This window comes from Callospermophilus lateralis, chromosome 5, assembly GCF_048772815.1.
Source record: "Callospermophilus lateralis isolate mCalLat2 chromosome 5, mCalLat2.hap1, whole genome shotgun sequence".
In the NCBI taxonomy this organism is placed as follows: domain Eukaryota; kingdom Metazoa; phylum Chordata; class Mammalia; order Rodentia; family Sciuridae; genus Callospermophilus; species Callospermophilus lateralis.
This window is the reverse complement of record NC_135309.1, coordinates 63,523,183-63,540,119: the sequence shown is the minus strand read 5'-3', so window position 1 is coordinate 63,540,119 and position 16,937 is coordinate 63,523,183. Positions and strand designations below refer to the sequence as shown.

The 16,937-nt window shown below is 51.4% G+C and overlaps 1 protein-coding gene across 13 annotated transcripts in view; it reads left to right on the top strand.

The window, feature by feature from the left end:
- The window catches only part of Ndst1 (N-deacetylase and N-sulfotransferase 1), an 84,502-nt gene that overhangs the window by 55,154 nt on the left and 12,411 nt on the right, over positions 1 to 16,937 (top strand). For 12 of the 13 annotated variants that reach the window (XM_076856711.1, XM_076856713.1, XM_076856702.1 and 9 more), the window contains 8 exons: positions 3,612 to 4,106; positions 7,674 to 7,761; positions 9,021 to 9,175; positions 9,790 to 9,975; positions 11,907 to 12,035; positions 12,840 to 13,022; positions 14,246 to 14,342; positions 15,429 to 15,552. In XM_076856711.1, coding sequence (XP_076712826.1) covers positions 3,612 to 4,106; positions 7,674 to 7,761; positions 9,021 to 9,175; positions 9,790 to 9,975; positions 11,907 to 12,035; positions 12,840 to 13,022; positions 14,246 to 14,342; positions 15,429 to 15,552 — 1,457 coding nt within the window. Of the gene's footprint in view, positions 1 to 3,611; positions 4,107 to 7,673; positions 7,762 to 9,020; positions 9,180 to 9,789; positions 9,976 to 11,906; positions 12,036 to 12,839; positions 13,023 to 14,245; positions 14,343 to 15,428; positions 15,553 to 16,937 lie in introns of those variants that run through there. The other variant, XM_076856714.1, reaches the window with a different exon arrangement.

Here is a 16,937-nt window from a genome sequence, read left to right as displayed (position 1 = left end):
CAAGCACTAATACAGCAGGAGGCTCTGCCACTGAAAAGGCATTGTAAGCCCCGAAATGCAAGGTCCTTAGAAGTCCTGCCGCAGAGCAAGCCGGTGAGATTCGTCCCCCACTGGCTTGAGCTCGTTCACAGAGCACCCTCTGGGGAGCACTGGCCTGGTTTATGGCTTTACAGAAGCACAAAGTCAGACTGTCTCCATTATCTGTGTTTTTTGCCTTTTCTCTTGGATTCTGTACCCTTTCCTGCCATGAACTTCATTAAGTTTGATTCAGAGCCGCAGGCCTGAAAATCATCAGAATGGCTGACGTTTATTGAGAGCCTGCTTGGAGCAGTGCACTGCCCACATGCTCCTCGTAAATGAACTCCCTGCATTCTGATAAGCCATCTACCCAGGCAGGCAGATAGTGTCCTTATTTAAGAGAGAAGGAAACTGAGGCAAAGAGATTAAGAAAAGTGCCCAAGCTCACACCTCCAGTTAGTTAGTATTCTCTAGGATTTGAAGCCCAGCAGTCCAGCTCCAGAGGCCTTGGTCTTAACGACAGTGTGGCAAGTCCGAGAGTCCCGCTACCGTTTATTTAGTAGAAGTCTGCATCAGAGGCCACGTGCAGTGCACAGAGCTCTCAGTCTCACTACCAGGCAGTGGGCACAGGACATTGGGTACAGCTGGTGCAGCAGAGTTTGTATCCTATCTACCTGCGGTTCCTTGCTTTACAGAAGGGGAACTTGAGGCCCGGGAAGGGGTTTGTGCAGCGTTCCACTGCGGAGTCAGTGGCAGTTCTAGGTTTTCCTACTCTTCCTACATTATTGCACATGACAAGTGCATATGACAGGCCTGTTATTTTTCAGCTCAAACTCATGCCCCCTGGTAGTCGAGGCACATCTCTTGGCCCTTTCTGCAAGGTGGGCTTCAGCACTGTGCCTTGGACTTGTCAAGCCCTGAGCAACCTGTGGACTGTGGGGCTCTGGAGATGCTTGTGCTTCTGTTCCCACCAAGGCTGGACTCCTAGGGCAGTGTGAGAGCAGGGACTTAAAGCTCCATGTCCTGGGTTAAATCTTTCTGGTACTTAAAAGCAGAGTGACCTTGGGCAGGATGCTCAATCCATTTGTAAAGTGGGACTAATTATAGCTCCTGCCTCGCTGGTCTGTGTTGGAGATAAAACAAGACAATGGGCGGGAAGCACTGAGCACTCTGCCTGGGACCCAGAGCCACAAAATAAATGGCGGCTCTCTTGTTTTGTCATTCTAAGTTCAGCCGTAGTAGTGGTGGCATTGTCTTGTGGCTTTGGCCAGTGTGCTCCTGTGAGGTCCTGGAGGGTGGAGTCCAGTTTCCTCCTCTGTAGCCCTAGTTCCTGGCACTGTCTTGCCCCATCTTTGTGACTCCAGATGCTCTGGCCCTGAACACACCTGGCAGAGGCCTGGCAGGGGCTACCTGGCCTCTTGGATTAAGCACTTACATGTTCCAGACACTGAGCTCATTGCTTCTCAGGCATTATCATGTTTAATTTTCACAGCTGCCTTGTGAAGTGGGCACTTTATTTTCAGATAAGAACCTGAGGCTGAAAAAGTTAAATGGCTTTACCAGAGCAACATAGCTAGTAAGTCGTAGAGCCAGGATTTGACAACTAAGCTTGTTGCTTCTAATCTGACCACGGGATACCATGTAAGAAGAAACTGGCTAATGGGGGATCTGAGCCCAGAGAGGGGACTTGGGGTCCCCAGGGCACCAACCAGTTAATGCTTAAGTCTGTGAGGCCTCTGCCTTCCCATCCCTGGCTCAGGGCTCTTCCTGCCTGTGCCTGGATGACCCCATTGGAAGAGCTAGTGTCTCCTGAGAGGGTCCTCAGAGCTGGGGAACAAAAGCTTTTACTCCTGGGGGTGCAGCCTGAAGTGGGGCCAGGCGGCAATGCCAGGCCAGCCACTTTGTTCCCTTCTCTGGCAGGTTCCTGTCATTGCCGACCAGGGTCAGTTATCAGCAACTTGGCTTTCTCTCTCTGTCTGGGCAGTGGGCTGAGCTGCCAGCACCTGGCAGTCAGCTCAGGGTCGGAACTTTGAAATGGGATCCTCAGCCCTCGTGTCCTGTGTGGCTTCCCAGGCCTTGGGACATATGAAGAGGGTCTCTGGCCCCCACATAGCTGAAGCAGTTACATCCTTGGCCAGAGCTGATTTGGGCTGTGGGAAGCCTGGAGCTGGGGAAGGTAGCTTCTGAGGACGGGGCTTGATGGGGCTTAGCATGGGACCACCTCTGCCGCTGGCTCAGGGTGCTGCAGGGTGGAGTTGGCAGCTATCCCTGTGTGTGGAGCAACCAGTGTAGGCTCTTTATCGCGTTTTACAAGGCCAGGGTCCCAAAGAACTGTTGTAGAAATGGGAAAAAAGCAGTGTCTATGGAGGAGACCAGTGCAGGGGACCTTTCTGGGTAGGCACGATTTCACACTGGGGCACAGGGCTCAGCTGGGACTCACTGCTTGGCTGTGTGCCCAGATTGGTGCCCACCCGTGCAGCCCTGATGGCACCTGCACATGAGTCTGTCTCCCTCCCCAAATTCTTCATATACTTTTTGTTCACTCATGATTTGCCTGACCCCACTCTTTCTCCACACTCATTCTCCACAAGACAGTCACATAGACCTTTTCAAGATAGATTGGAACCTGTCATCCCTGTGGATACTGTTTGATGTGGTCTTTGTTGGCTTCCTGCTGCTCTTTTTAGCCTCCCGGGTCCTTCAGGTCTGGCCTCAGCAGAACATTCGGCCTCATCTCCTCCTCTCCCTCTTGATTGAACCTCTACTACCTCAGGGCTTTTGCACTTTTGCACTTTCCTGGGACGTGGCTCCCGCCTTTCCCCTAGTTGATAACTCTTTCTTTAAATATTACCTCAGAAATCCCTTTCTCTGGAAGGCTCTCTGAGCCAGCTGACTGTGCTGCTTGTCTATAACTGTGAATCTCCTCTTTGTAGCATGTACCATGATGAAGCAGGAGCCATGGGCTTAGGGAGGAGGTGATGGAGTGATGTGGCTGTATGTAGACCCCCGGGGAGCTGGGTAGCCCCAGAGACCTCACCACGCTGGCAGAGATTGGTGGGCATGGGAGCTGGACTGCTATAAGAGGGTGGCCTCAGGGGTGCTGCCAGTGTAAGGGAGGTTGGGAGTGCTGTGTAGCAGAGTATCTTTGCTTCCCCCCCGCAGACAGTTCCTCTTCTCTGGCCTGGAGAAGAGTCATAACTGGCCAAGGCCAGGCAGTTTTGTAGCAGAATCCTTGCTGTCTACTGCTGGACTTTCCCCTGGTGATTTGGCTTTTCTGGGCCTCCATCTCTTTATGTGTAAAATGGTCTGGTCTGACAGCACCTCCACTGTGGGGTCACTGGGAGGATTAGCGGCATTCCAGCGTGCACAGTTCACGGACCCCCTGCCTAGTTTTGGTAAGCTAATCAGAAGTGTTCACTAGTGTTCTATTGTAGACAGAGGAGAGGGTAGACGGTTGAGCCGGGGCATGGCGAGCCTGCCCTTGAATGTTATGAATATTGTTGATGTTACAGTTTGGGGTGCATATCTGAGTTCCACGTCCCTTGGAGTTCCAGATCTGACAGCTGTTCCCCTTCCCTCCTGCCCGACTGTAGGCCAATGAGAACAGCCTGCTGAGCGCACAGCTCAAGGGCTTCCCCCTGTTCCTGCACTCTAACCTGGGCCTGAAGGACTGCAGCATCAACCCCAAATCCCCACTGCTGTACGTGACACGGCCCAGCGAGGTGGAGAAGGGCGTGCTGCCTGGCGAGGACTGGACGGTGTTCCAGTCCAACCACTCCACCTATGAGCCTGTGCTTCTGGCCAAGACGCGCTCGTCCGAGTCCATCCCGCACCTGGGAGCTGATGCGGGCCTGCATGCTGCACTGCATGCCACGGTGGTCCAGGACCTGGGCCTCCATGATGGCATCCAGCGTGTGCTGTTTGGCAACAACCTCAACTTCTGGCTGCATAAGCTGGTCTTCGTTGATGCTGTGGCCTTCCTCACGGGTAAGCGCCTCTCGCTGCCTCTGGACCGCTACATCCTGGTGGACATCGACGATATCTTCGTGGGCAAGGAGGGCACACGCATGAAGGTGGAGGACGTGAAGGTAAGGCGGGCCTTGTGGATTCCAATCCTCGTGGCCCCCATGTGACTCCCTATCTGCACTTCCCCTGTGCTGTTATTCAAAATAAAGTCCTCCGACCCCACCACTAAGTTTATATTAATTCTTGTGTTCAAAGCAAGTGCCATTTAAAATTTTGTTGAAGTATTTAAACATAGGACTTTTTCTTTTTTTTGTGGGGGGGGTGGGGTACCAGGGATTGAACCCAGGGGCACTCAGCCACTGAGCCACATCTCCAGCTCTTTTTAAATATTTTATCTAGAGACAAGATCTCACTGAATTGCTTAGGGCCTTGCTAAGTTGCTTAGGCTGGCTTTGATTTCGAAATCTTCCTGCCTCAGCCTCCTGAGCTGCTGGTATTACAGGCATGTGCCACTGTGCCTGGCAGACACAGAAGACCTTTGCATCTTAGTGTAGAGTTGTGTGTGGAGGAAGAGATCCAGTCATCAGAACATGAAAGTGGGAACCGCAGTGTCAGCCATCTGCCTTTTCATCTAGATATGATTTTAAACTCTTAAAAATGTTTGTGTCAATATCAGAGTGCCCATAAAATTCTTAAAACAAAAATGGAGAGCTCAGATTACCATATGGCATATTTTAACTTAGGTCTATGGAGAGAGTAAATGCATGCATTGAATTCCAAAAGTGTTTATCCAACAGAGCTGTGTGTAAAGACACTTTTGCAAACCACAAGATTTTACACACGTAAGCTGTCACCGTGAAGGAGAAGCCTACGAATTAAGACCACTAAACAGTCTTAAAATGCAGTTTTCAGGTTACTTGCAAAGGAGATGACATCCTAGTGTTAACGGAATCCTAGTCGGTTGCTGGGAGTGGAGAGCACCATAACAATAAATCCAATGAAAACAAAACAGGGGATTAAATTCTGAGAGATGCGGCTGCCTGCTGACCGGTGTCCTCTCTCACAGGAGATTAGCGAGTGTTAGAAACATATTAGCACCAAACCAGGGCTCTCTTTGATGCTCCCAGGAGGCTTTAAAGAGACCTATGAGAGGCTCACAACTCTCCCTGAACAGATCTGCCTGGTGAACTGTGTTCTCTGTCCACCTGAAATCTCTGCTAGGGTGGCCTGGGGTCTGCAAGGTCGGACCCTAGTAGGGTCTGTGCCCTTTTCTTGGTCAGGAGTACACTTTGAGCTTTTCTGTATAACCCTGAAGGAGAAGAATAGAGTGGATTGTGTTGAGGAGTGGTTATCCTGTAGGGATTTGAGATCAATTTGAGTCCCAGTGTGACCCTGGTTGACCAGGTGACACATGTCAGTCCTGTCCCACCACTGAGCCTCCCCTGTGAAATGAAGAGATGGAGTGATAGGGGATTTTAGGCTGTTTCACAGCACTCCCAGAGGCTTCTCAGGGGTGCCCCACGAGCTGGGTGGAGTGAGGGTCATGTTCTGATGGCCAGACTCCATCCTCCATGCCTCCTGTGGAGCTGGACAGGGCAGCATGGCTTTGATTGTGTTTCTCCCTGGTATTTCATTTCTTGGAGGGCTGTCCTGTTGAAGAAAAATTGAAGATGACCTCTGCGGAGTCTTTGCTCTAAACATCTTCATATGCAGCCACAGTGGACCAACCTCTAGCAGAGTAGATTGCTCTGTTCCCTACTTGGGATGCTCTTTCCATGGCCCAGCCCTACTGTCTCCTGCTTGGACCAGGCCCTTGCTACTGTGCAGGGGAGCCCTGTGAAACTGTGGGCCAGGACTGGGCTCCAGGGTCGAGCCCACGGGGAAGTCAGTGTGTCTTCCAGTGAGCTCTGGATCGTGTACTTAAGTTTCTTATTCTCCCCATTTCTAAAGTGAAAAGCATGATAACAGTTTGGAGCAATTTCTGTGGAAGAATATAAATCGAGGTGCCCTCTCCTGTGCTCTCAGCTCAGAGCAACCTGCAAAGTGCTTCTCCAGTGCGGGTCTCATTACCCCTAAACATCCTAGTTAGTAGGAAAGGGCAGAGCAGTTTCTTCTTTAATCTGAACACAGGTGACCACTGTGGCCTTCTTTCATAGATGTACATGTCACCTTGTTAACTCCGCAGCACAGTTGACAAAATACCAACAGAAGCTGTTTATGTGGGTGCTGCACTGTGCACAGCCCCTTCTGTGCACTGCCTCATTTGGTCCTCACGGTGGCCTGGCAAAGAGGGTGTTGTTTTGAGTCCTATTTTTCAGAGATAGGGCACCGAGACTCAAAGAAGTGAAGAAGCCACATGACTGGAACATGCATGTCTAGCAGGCAGTGCTCAGCCTTGGTCAAGTGGTGACAGTACTGTCCTAAGAGAGCCAGGACTTTTATTTTGCAGCATGTCCTGAAAGCAGGGTTTGGGAGGTTTCCTGGCAGCCTGTGAACCCTGCAGTCCTGGCCTTAGAGTGTGACAGCACATCTGTTTCCCAAGGGCCAGCAGCCCTTGACTGACCTGTAGAGAGCTGCGCGTGCCAGGCATGGGAACGCCATGGTGCTGGGCACATAGCATGTCCTTGGACAGGTCATGATCCTTTGACATCAGCCACCAAAGGGGAGAAAGCCTTCCCATGTAGATACTGAGGCTTTCAGTGGCAGTGACCACAGATGTTGTGATGGCCCCCATTTTTCATCACTTAACCAAACATCAGGCAGTTCTTTTTTTTTTCTTTTTTTTTAAATTTTTTTAAGAGAGAGTGAGAGAGGAGAGAGAGAGAGAGAGAGAGAGAGAGAGAGAGAGAGAGAGAGAGAATTTTTTAATATTTATTTTTTAGTTATCGGCGGACACAACATCTTTGTACGTGGTGCTGAGAATCGAACCCGGGCCGCACGCATGCAAGGCGAGCGCGCTACCACTTGAGCCACATCCCCAGCCCCCTTTCTTTTTTTCTTTTTAGTACTGGGATTGAACTCTGGGCACTCGACCACTGAGCCACATCCCCAGCCCTATTTTATATTTTATTAGAGACGGGGTCTCACTGAGTTGCTTAGCACTTTGCTAAGTTGCTGAGGCTGGCTTTGAACTCACGATCCTTCTGCCTCAGCCTCCTGAGCCATTGGGATTACAGGGGTGCGCCACCACACCCAGCAGGCAGTTTTATATACAGCATTTCACTTAATTCTCCCATGAGGGAGAAAGAGACCATCTTCATTGTGCAGTTGAAGAAACAGACCTAGAGGCATCACAAAGCTTTTTGAGGACACATGACAGAGTCTGACTGGAGTCCAGGTCTTTTCGTGCTGGAGGCCTGGTGAAGCCAGTGCAGGCCAGTGTGCAGCCCATGTCGTCCTTCAGAGCCCTGTGCTACAAGGGGCTCAGACATAGTGCAATGCTCTGCTGTTAGCCCCTGTTCTTAGTTACTTTTGCATAAAGGTCCCAGGTTTTCACACAATGCTAGGGATCAAACCCAGGGCCTTGTGTGGCAGCGGAGCCCTACCACAGAGCCACACCCGCAGCCTTGCATTTGCATTTTTATTGGGCCCTGTCAGCTTTGCAGCTGGTCTTGCTGGAAACTTGGTCTCTGGAAGGAAGGGAGCTTCTGACTTCCTCTCTTGCCTTCCTTTCTCCTCTGCTGTCCCAGGCCCTGTTTGATACACAGAATGAACTACGCACACACATCCCAAACTTCACCTTTAACCTGGGATACTCAGGGAAATTCTTCCACACAGGTACGTAAGCCTACCCTGCCCCCTCTTGGGACTTCCAGGGCTGTGCACACCCACAACCTTGGAGTCCTCTGCCATGACGCAGCAGCCGGGCTTGCCCATACTAAGGGCAAGTCTGCTAGGACCAGTAGGCCACAAGAGTAGTGAGAATCCCAGGCAGGGGTCATTTGGGGACAAAATTGACAACAGTTTCCATACCTCACTCCCTGACCTTCGGCTGTGCTGTCCTAGGTGGGACATCTTCCCTTCCACTCCTCCTGCCTCATACTTTTAAAATTATTTGTGTTATTTCTGCTTGTAAGAAAAACTAGTTGAATTTTAAGAACATTACAGAAATATGTAGCATCGAAAATGAAGGTACCCTGTACTTGTACCTCCCCAGCATGTCCAAGTTCTAAGTTCAGTTTGGAGTCAAAAGGATTGAATTTGAGGGCAGTAGGCCGCTTGGTTCGTGCCTGCCTGCCTTCCTCTTCTGAGCCTTTCAAGTTCCTCCCATACTGCTCTTCTGGAACTAGGCAAGAGGGAACAGCCCCTGAACTGGTCATCTGTAGTAGCCTTGCCCTCTGTCTTCTGCTCAGGTCACAGCAAGGACAGCTTCTCCTGCATTCTAGGAGAACATGTTGGTCAATGACGCAGGGTGGGGTGGGTAGAGGGGCAGGATGTGCAACACAGCCCCCAAGACAAACAGGAGTGATGCTGCTGGGCCTCTGCATTTTGAGGTGTTGCTGGAGAACCCTCCATCTCTGAGATGTGTCTCCAGCCCTTTCTTTGCAAATTTTGTTGCGAGGCAGGCTATTACTGAGTTGTCCAGGTGGCCTTGAGTGTGTGATCCTCCTGCCTCAGCTCCTGGTTGCTGGCTTCAGAGCCACGCACTGCCACACTCAGCTCTGCATTTTTTCTTAATCTTCAGTCTACCAGTGGTGGTTGTGGTAATACATACAAGACAGGGGTTAACCATCCTGTGAATACACAGAGCCCTTCTACAATCCAGTAGAAGACAAATGACCTGTGTTCCCTGTTGGAACAGGGTCAGGGCAGACATGTCAGAGGTGGAGGAAACCCTTGAGGCAGCTTGGCCAAAGTCACTCCTGAGTTAAGGACACACTCTAGATCAGAAGCCAGGGCTCTGGGACTCCATCTTCTCCTGCATTGTAGCTCATGGCAGCCTCTGGATGGGCTATGCCTGCCCATCCCAGGCCTGGACCAGCTTGGAGGGCCTCATGGCTCTGTGGGCCAGGCTGAGCTGTGTGCTGGGATTGCAGGTACTGATGCTGAGGATGCTGGGGATGACCTGCTGCTGTCGTATGTGAAGGAGTTCTGGTGGTTCCCCCACATGTGGAGCCACATGCAGCCTCACCTTTTCCACAATCAGTCGGTGTTGGCGGAGCAGATGGCCCTGAACAAGAAGTTCGCTGTCGTGAGTAAGATTCCCTAAAGGGCAGAGCTGGGTGGGCTTGGGGCTGGGCCTGGGGTCCTGGCTGCTGGTATCATATTGCTTTTGCATTTTAGTCGATGGACTCCCACCAACATCTGTGTGCCGCACTGGGGCCTGGGGGCAGGGCAGGGGAGCTGGTTCTATAGAGAAGAGCCCCACTTTGTAGACAGGAACAGAGGCTCAGGGAGGTCATCCCAGGACTTAAGCCCAGAGCTGTGTGTGCCCTAGGCCGAAGCTACTACCTCCCGGCTGGGGTGGGAGGTACCAGCCTGGGTTCACTGGCCAACCAGAGGCAAGAGAAGGCAGGAAAGATCTCCACCTTATCTCTCGCTGTGGGGTACATGAGGCCTCTGAACTCCACCAAGAGTTGGGAGACCTGGGCTGTAGTCTCAGCTCTGCCTGTGACTCTGACTCAGAGATTCTGAGCCCCTCCCCTGCCTCCCAGGCCTCAGCTTCTCCATCTGTGCCAGGAGGGCTTGGACCAACGGCCCTGCCATCTTGGCCTCTGATTTTTCTCTTATGTTCTACCAAGTGGGAATAAGACCCAAAGGGGAAAGACCCCCGTGCTCATCCTGCCCTGGTCATCCCCTTCCCAGGAGCATGGCATTCCCACAGACATGGGGTACGCGGTGGCCCCCCACCACTCGGGCGTGTATCCCGTGCATGTGCAGCTGTACGAGGCCTGGAAGCAGGTGTGGAACATCCGAGTGACCAGCACAGAGGAGTACCCCCATCTGAAGCCAGCCCGCTACCGCCGCGGCTTCATCCACAACGGCATCATGGCAAGTGTAGCAAGTGGGCCATGGCAGTGTGGGGGTGGGGCGGGCGTGTGCTGTCCTGGGAGGCAGGGCTGTGGCTGGCCAGCTTCGGGCTCCAGACCAGCCCTTGCTGCTACTGTGGCTTGAGGCTCCGTCCCTGGGAAGGTGGGCTGCCAGTCTGGCTCCTCTCATGAGCTCCGGAGGGGATTAAGGAGTGGGCATTCTTCAAAGGGGTTCCTGAGGAGGATGTAGGACTCATTCATTTGCTCGTTAAGAACTTCTCTTGAGCTTCTACTTGGGTCTTTCCTTTTTTCAGGCATTAGGGACACAGAACTGCTTAAAACCCAGAAAGGTTCCTGTTCTTATAGACTTGATGTCCTAGCGGCAGAAAAAAAATGTGTAAAGTATATAACAATCAGTCGGTGATAAGTGCCCTTCAGAGAATCAACGAGGAAGGGAGATGAGGGAGGCAATTTTCAATAAATGTTAGGAGGGACCTTCCTGGGATGAGCCATGCTGCTATATGTGGAAGAGTGTTCAAGTTAGCGAAAACAGCAAGTGCAAAGGCCCTGAGGCTTTGTGCTGGGTGTGTTTGAGGACCAAGTAGGAGGCCAGCATGGCTGGAGGGGAGCAAGTTAGAGGCTGATGGTAGAGAATGTCAGGAGTTGGGGGCAGGATGCTATGGGGTCATGTAAGGCTTATCATCAAGGCACTTTAGCTTTTAGTTAGAGATGGGAAGATTTTGAAGAAGCATGACATCATTCATACTTGCAAAGGTTTTTATCATTTCTTGTTGTGTGAAATGGAGAATATAGGGTACCAAAGAGGCAGACAGACCAATTAGGGGCCACTGCCATCTTCTAGCCAAAGATGGTGGTTGCTTGGAGTGGGGTCAAGAAAGTGATCATCTGCCCCAGTTTGGCTGGGCACAAAATCATGAGCCACTCAAGCAGGAACAAACTTTATTTCCAAAACTCCCGCGAATGCCACACACGCAGCCTTCTCCCGGGACACACCACACCAACTGCAAATCTCTCCTCTGGAAATCCCTCCTACCGCACTTCCCCAACCAATGGGAACTCTCCGGGAGTCCCCACAAGAGCTCCAAAGTAGCAGGCCGAGGAGGACAGCAGGGGTCTAATATCCAATTGAATGCACATCTTAACATAATCATTATCATCTCAATGGCTTTGTCACCTTTCAACCAAAAATGCCATGCGTCATTCCTACTCGGTTATGGCTTTCAGCAGTCATCTATTGGACTTGTTAGAAGTTTCTTCCATTGAGATCTGCTGATCAGTTGGCTATAGGATGTAGGAGAAAGAAGAGTCCAGGCTGACCTCAGGGCTTCCAGCCTGAGACACTGGAAAAACGAGCTATCATCAGTTGAGATGGGGCAGCTGTGGGAAGACAAGATTTGTGCATTTGTCTGTGAATCTCCCTGACCATTTGTCCATCCCTCCATACACCTTCTCAGTACCAGGGACTCATTTTAACTCTGGGATGAGGTGGTGACAGGCTAGACCCATTCCCTGTTCCCTCAGAGCCTGTTTCCTTAGGGGAGATCATAGTGAACAGTTAAGCCAGTGCATGACTATGAGTGTGACCAGATGGGGCTCTGGTGTTGTGAGAGGGCTTTCCAAGTGCCACTGGAAGAGTTGCTTTGGAGGGTCAAGGATCCTTACTGCAAATGGCCCAAGTTTCCAGAAATGTTCTTACTCTGTTATTTTGGGTCCTACTTATTATTTTGTGTGGAAAATAGTAATGGAGTCTAAAATGTCAAGGGCCTGTGGTTCACCTAGGGGAATATCACATGCTACTGGGTCTTTGGGACCAAGTACCTACCAGGATTGGTGGCCACACAGGAGGCTGCCTTTCTGTGGAGATACCCCACCCCATCTCCCACTGCCATCCATGCCAGAGGTACCATAGCTCCTTTCCTCATCCCCTCCCAGGTCCTCCCACGGCAGACCTGTGGCCTCTTCACCCACACCATCTTCTACAACGAGTACCCTGGGGGCTCCAGTGAACTGGACAAGATCATCAATGGGGGCGAGCTCTTCCTCACTGTGCTCCTCAATCCTGTGAGTGCTCCATGGTCTGCAGCAGATGGGAAGCGAGGCTGCAGGGCGGCCTGTCCTTGGCTGCAGGGACCTCCCTGGCTGGGAAAGACCGGAGAGGCTGCCTTGAGAACCTGGAGGTTGGGACACCTGCTCCCCAGCCCTGGCACTGTCAGAGTCACTGTGTGACCTTGACTAATGGATTGGAGCTTTCTTTTTCTTTCGTTTTGCTCTTTTGTTGTTGTTGTTCTTTTTAGATATACATGCTTTTTCTTTCTTTCCTAATCCTGCACTTTAATACTGGCGTGTTTGCATTTTTGTGTTTGTTCTCTTTCCAGTCTTTGTTCCTGTGTGTATATGTGCATGTGTGCATGCACACGCACATGTGCACACACACACACACACACCCCACGCACACACACAAAACCTTTTTGCTCGAGCTTTCGGGGCATTTCTTTCCTTATCTTCAAAATGGAAATAATCGCCTGTACTTTAATACTATTAAATAAATGTCAAGTGGTTGTTTTGTTCAGTTCTCTGAGCTTAGTACCTTTTTTCCACACCTCTCCTTGTGATTACCAAGACAAAACACAGAGCTCCCGCTTCAGGTCAGCCTCCCACCTTAGGGTTGAAATGCTTGGGGGTCAGTCAGACCTGGATTCATCCCTGTCTGTACTCAGCCCATACATTGAGTTGGTGGCCTTGGGGTATCTTGCCCTGGTCATCAGGTGGCCCTGCAAAGTGAGGCAGAGGTGAGGTCGGAGGTGGGGGTAAGGTGGCTCAGATACTGACCCGCCTGCTCCCTTCCTCTCTCCCTCCCTGGAGCAGATCAGCATCTTCATGACGCATTTGTCCAACTACGGGAACGACCGGCTGGGCCTGTACACCTTCAAGCACCTGGTGCGCTTTCTGCACTCCTGGACCAACCTGCGACTGCAGACGCTGCCGCCTGTGCAGCTGGCCCAGAAGTACTTCCAGATATTCTCTGAGGAGAAGGACCCACTGTGGCAGGTGGGGACAGGGAGACCTCGTGCCTCGTTGCAGGGGTGGAAAGTCTTCTGCTCATAGGCTCATGCTCAGGGCTGTGAGGGCTCAGCCTTCATATCTTCACACTCTCTCCCCAAGGGAACCGCAGGTGTTCGTTTGCTTGCCAGTGTAGGCACGCTCCCTCTCGGGAACATGTATGTGCACGCATATGAACATGTGCACCTCCCCACAGACCTGTACACATCCATACTCATACACAGCCTTGGAAAGAACAACTTTAAAAAAACCTGTGGAGCTGGGTGTGGTGGCACACACCTGTAATCACAACCCCTTGAGAAGCTGAGACAGGAGGATCACAAGTTCGAGGGCTTTTATAAGGTCCTCAGCAACGAGACCTGCCTCAAAATAAAAAGGGCTGGGGATGTGGCTCAGTGATCAAGCTCCCCTGAGTTAAATTCGCAATACACATACACACGCACACACAAAGCCCTCAGTAAAAAGCCCCCCAAGCCCTGTGGGTGAACATAGAGCAGGGAGCATGGGCAGCACCTGCCCTGCCTTGGTCAGACTCAGGTCATCTCCCAGCCTCTTTAACTACAGCAGGCTCTGAGCCACCGGGGAGGGAGCTCATGGGGAGGGTTTGGGGGAAACAGTTCTTGGGAAAGCTGGCACCTGGGGGTTGTTAAAAACAGAAAGCAAGACCTGAGAATGGTGGCAGTTTCAACAGTTCAGACCCGAGGTCCCCAAACCTTGATTTGTGGGCCAATTCCAGCCTGTGGTCTGCTTTTGTAAAGACAGTTTTCCTGGCACACAGCCACACTCGTTCTTGTGAGTGTTCTCTGTGGCTGCTTTCATGCCCTCGCAGCCGAGTTGAGAAGTTGCAGCAGAAGCTGGACGGTACCCAAAGCCCACGATATTTACCAAACACTAACCAAGAGATTTACCAACTTCGCAGGGAGAGTTTGCAGACCCCTGGTCCAGACACTGCTTGCCCAGTTCAATTCAAGTGCTTGTGAGTTCCCATTATGTGTCCAGCATACAGCTGGGCATTTCGCCAGACTCTGTGGGACACGTGAGACTAACCAGAAATGGTCCTGCCTGTTGCAGCCCAAGTGTCTGGGGGTGAGAGGTGGCAAGGCCACATGCAGACACTATGCCTGTTGGTCAGCACTGGAAGGGCCACATGGTCCTGGGAGCCTCTTCACTGGGTTCTGGGCTTCCCTCACATCCTCCCAATGTTGTTTTAGGACCCCTGCGAAGACAAACGCCACAAGGACATCTGGTCCAAGGAGAAGACATGTGACCGCTTCCCAAAGCTCCTCATCATTGGTCCCCAGAAAACAGGTAGGTCTCCCCACCCTTCACCTATCCTCTCTCAACACCTGCCATCTCAGCCACAGACTTCTAGGGACCACATTCCCTTGGTCCCACTCCTCAGGAGTCTACCCACTCCTTCCCCAGAAGCGAGAGTAAAATTTTGGGGAATGTGAATCGCCCATCAGTGTGGACATGGAACGGGGATGGATGGGATGCGCATGGCATTCTCTTGGTTGTCCTGAACTGCAGCCTCAGGGACCTCTCTGTGTGTCCTGGCAGCTTATCTGCAAGTTTAAGCAGTGCCTGGTACAACTGGCTCAGTGCAGGATGGGCTGTGGCCAGTCAGCCGTGTCTAGCAGAGGTGCAGGGAGGGAGCAGTGACATGATCGTCGGGCATTTGCCACCCACGTGAGTCTGTAAGACCACTCCCAGTTTACAGCTCAGAGAGGTTGAGTTTTCCCTAACACAGCACGTTAGGAAATGACAGTGCCACACTCTGATCTCTGTGACCCCAAAGCTCATATTCTCAATCACCAGACTCTATGGCCTCCTCTTCTGGATGCTTCTGTAGATATGAACCATGGAAACATGCCATAGGGAATGAATGAGGAGTCTTTCTAGGGAGGAGGGAGGAGCGGAGCTGGAATAGGAGGCATCAGAGCCAGAACTTGTGGGTCTTCAGAGTTCCACGTTAACACAGGGAGGGCCTGGGCGGGGGCTTTTCCCAAGTGCCAGGGGACAGAGGTCTCGAGCAGAAAAGGCCAGCAGAAAGCATCTAGTTCTAATTCTAAGGAGACAGCAGTCAGTGGGACGTGGCTGTCGGAGTGCTGTGAGGAGGAGTCAGAGGACAAGCCCTTGTTTAGGAATGAAGAAGGCTGTAATAGATGAGTGATATCTGCAGGGTACAGGTGTTGGGGTGTCCACATGCAGGCCCTGTATTTGCCATCCAGGATGTAGTGCAGTTCCTTGTACAGACAAGAAGACCAAGACCCAGAGAAAGGCAGGAATTTTCCCAGGTCCTTGTAGAGAAAAGGGGGAGCGAGGCCCAGAACCCAGGCTCCATCCTTGAGTTGGGGGTTTGGGTGTGGGCTCAGCTGCCTCCCATCCCTACAGGCACCACAGCCCTCTACTTGTTCCTGGGCATGCACCCGGACCTAAGCAGCAACTACCCCAGCTCAGAGACCTTCGAGGAGATCCAGTTTTTTAATGGCCACAACTATCACAGAGGCATTGACTGGTGAGTGAGCCTCTCGATCTATAGCAGGACAGGAAGGCCATTCCAGAGGTGGTGGGGAGGGCACTGTGGCCACAGCAGGAAGCAGCTGCTGCTTGTTCACACACAGCTACAGTTCCTATAAACAGGGACAAGGCACAGTGACCCTTGAGTCATGGTGGGAGTGTTGTCACAGGCAGGGTGCTCCGTGAGGAAGCCCTTTGCCCCTTTGCATTGTCGCCTGGGACAGAGACTGCTGAAGGCAGGGTCGAGTCCCTCCCTGGCTTGTACAAAACATCCTGAGTCCCAGAGGAGGGGAGGAACTCACACAAGGTCCCAAGGTCTGCTGGTGACAGAGCAGGGACTAAAATCCAAGTGCTCTGGCTGACAACTGGCCCTTCCCACCATGTGTGGCCAACTGTGGAGAGAAGATGTTCCTGTGGGCCTTTGGAAGCACTGGCTGAGTTCTAGGGGGCACTTGGGGAGGTAGTTAAAGTGGAGGCTGCCCACCAGAACCTTCTACAGAGGTGACCGTCAGATAGCTGGGGCTGGTTCTACTCTCCAGTTTCTCAGTTTGCATCTTTCCCTGCTATTGCCTTTTTAAACCTTGTATGTACGGGTGTGACCATGATGTAGTGTTGTTATGATGACAGATTGCCTGGAGGGAGAGATTGTGTGCCTTCCCTTTGCTCTTTGGTGTTTTTCTCTCTTTGATCTACCTATCTTCTCACTGTCCATCTGTCTGTCTATTTGTGTGTCCATTCAGCCATCCATCCATCTTTCTACATCTCTTAACATGTCTAGTCTCTTACCTAAAACCCTATGTGACTAGATATATTATTGGAAGTTAGTGTTGTGTTTTGTCTTAATAAAGGTAATATGGTGCAAGCCATGTAGGTAGCAGTCTTCCGTAGGGCTTGGGGGGAGCACCCACAGCAGTACATTAGCATGTCTGCAGTAAGTGTGGCTGTTTATTACCAGGTAAAGTAGAAAAGCCAAGTTGGCTGCCAAATGTCTTTGCTATAGCTTAGGAAGCAAAAACTTCTGTTTTCTGAGCTTTCTCAAAGTAGGTATCACAATCAAGATATAGAAAAGTGAGAGAGGGAGATTCTATGACCCCATTCCCAAGATTTTGATTCTGTAGGTAGGTCTTAGGTGGGGCACAGGAACCTAAAAAGCTCTAGGCAATCTGTAAAGGGGTCCTCGGGCCCCCTCGAGAAACCCCATTTTATGGGATGGAAAACCTATACCCTTAATTAGGGAATATTTGGCTTCCTGTGAATCCCCAATTGCACCCTGATTCTACATGAGTAGGTGCTCTTGGGGGAGTCTGGGCAGTTTGTTTAGTCATCACTGTGGCCAGGATATGGGACAATATTCTCAAAAATTGTGCTTAGCAGACTGGGGAG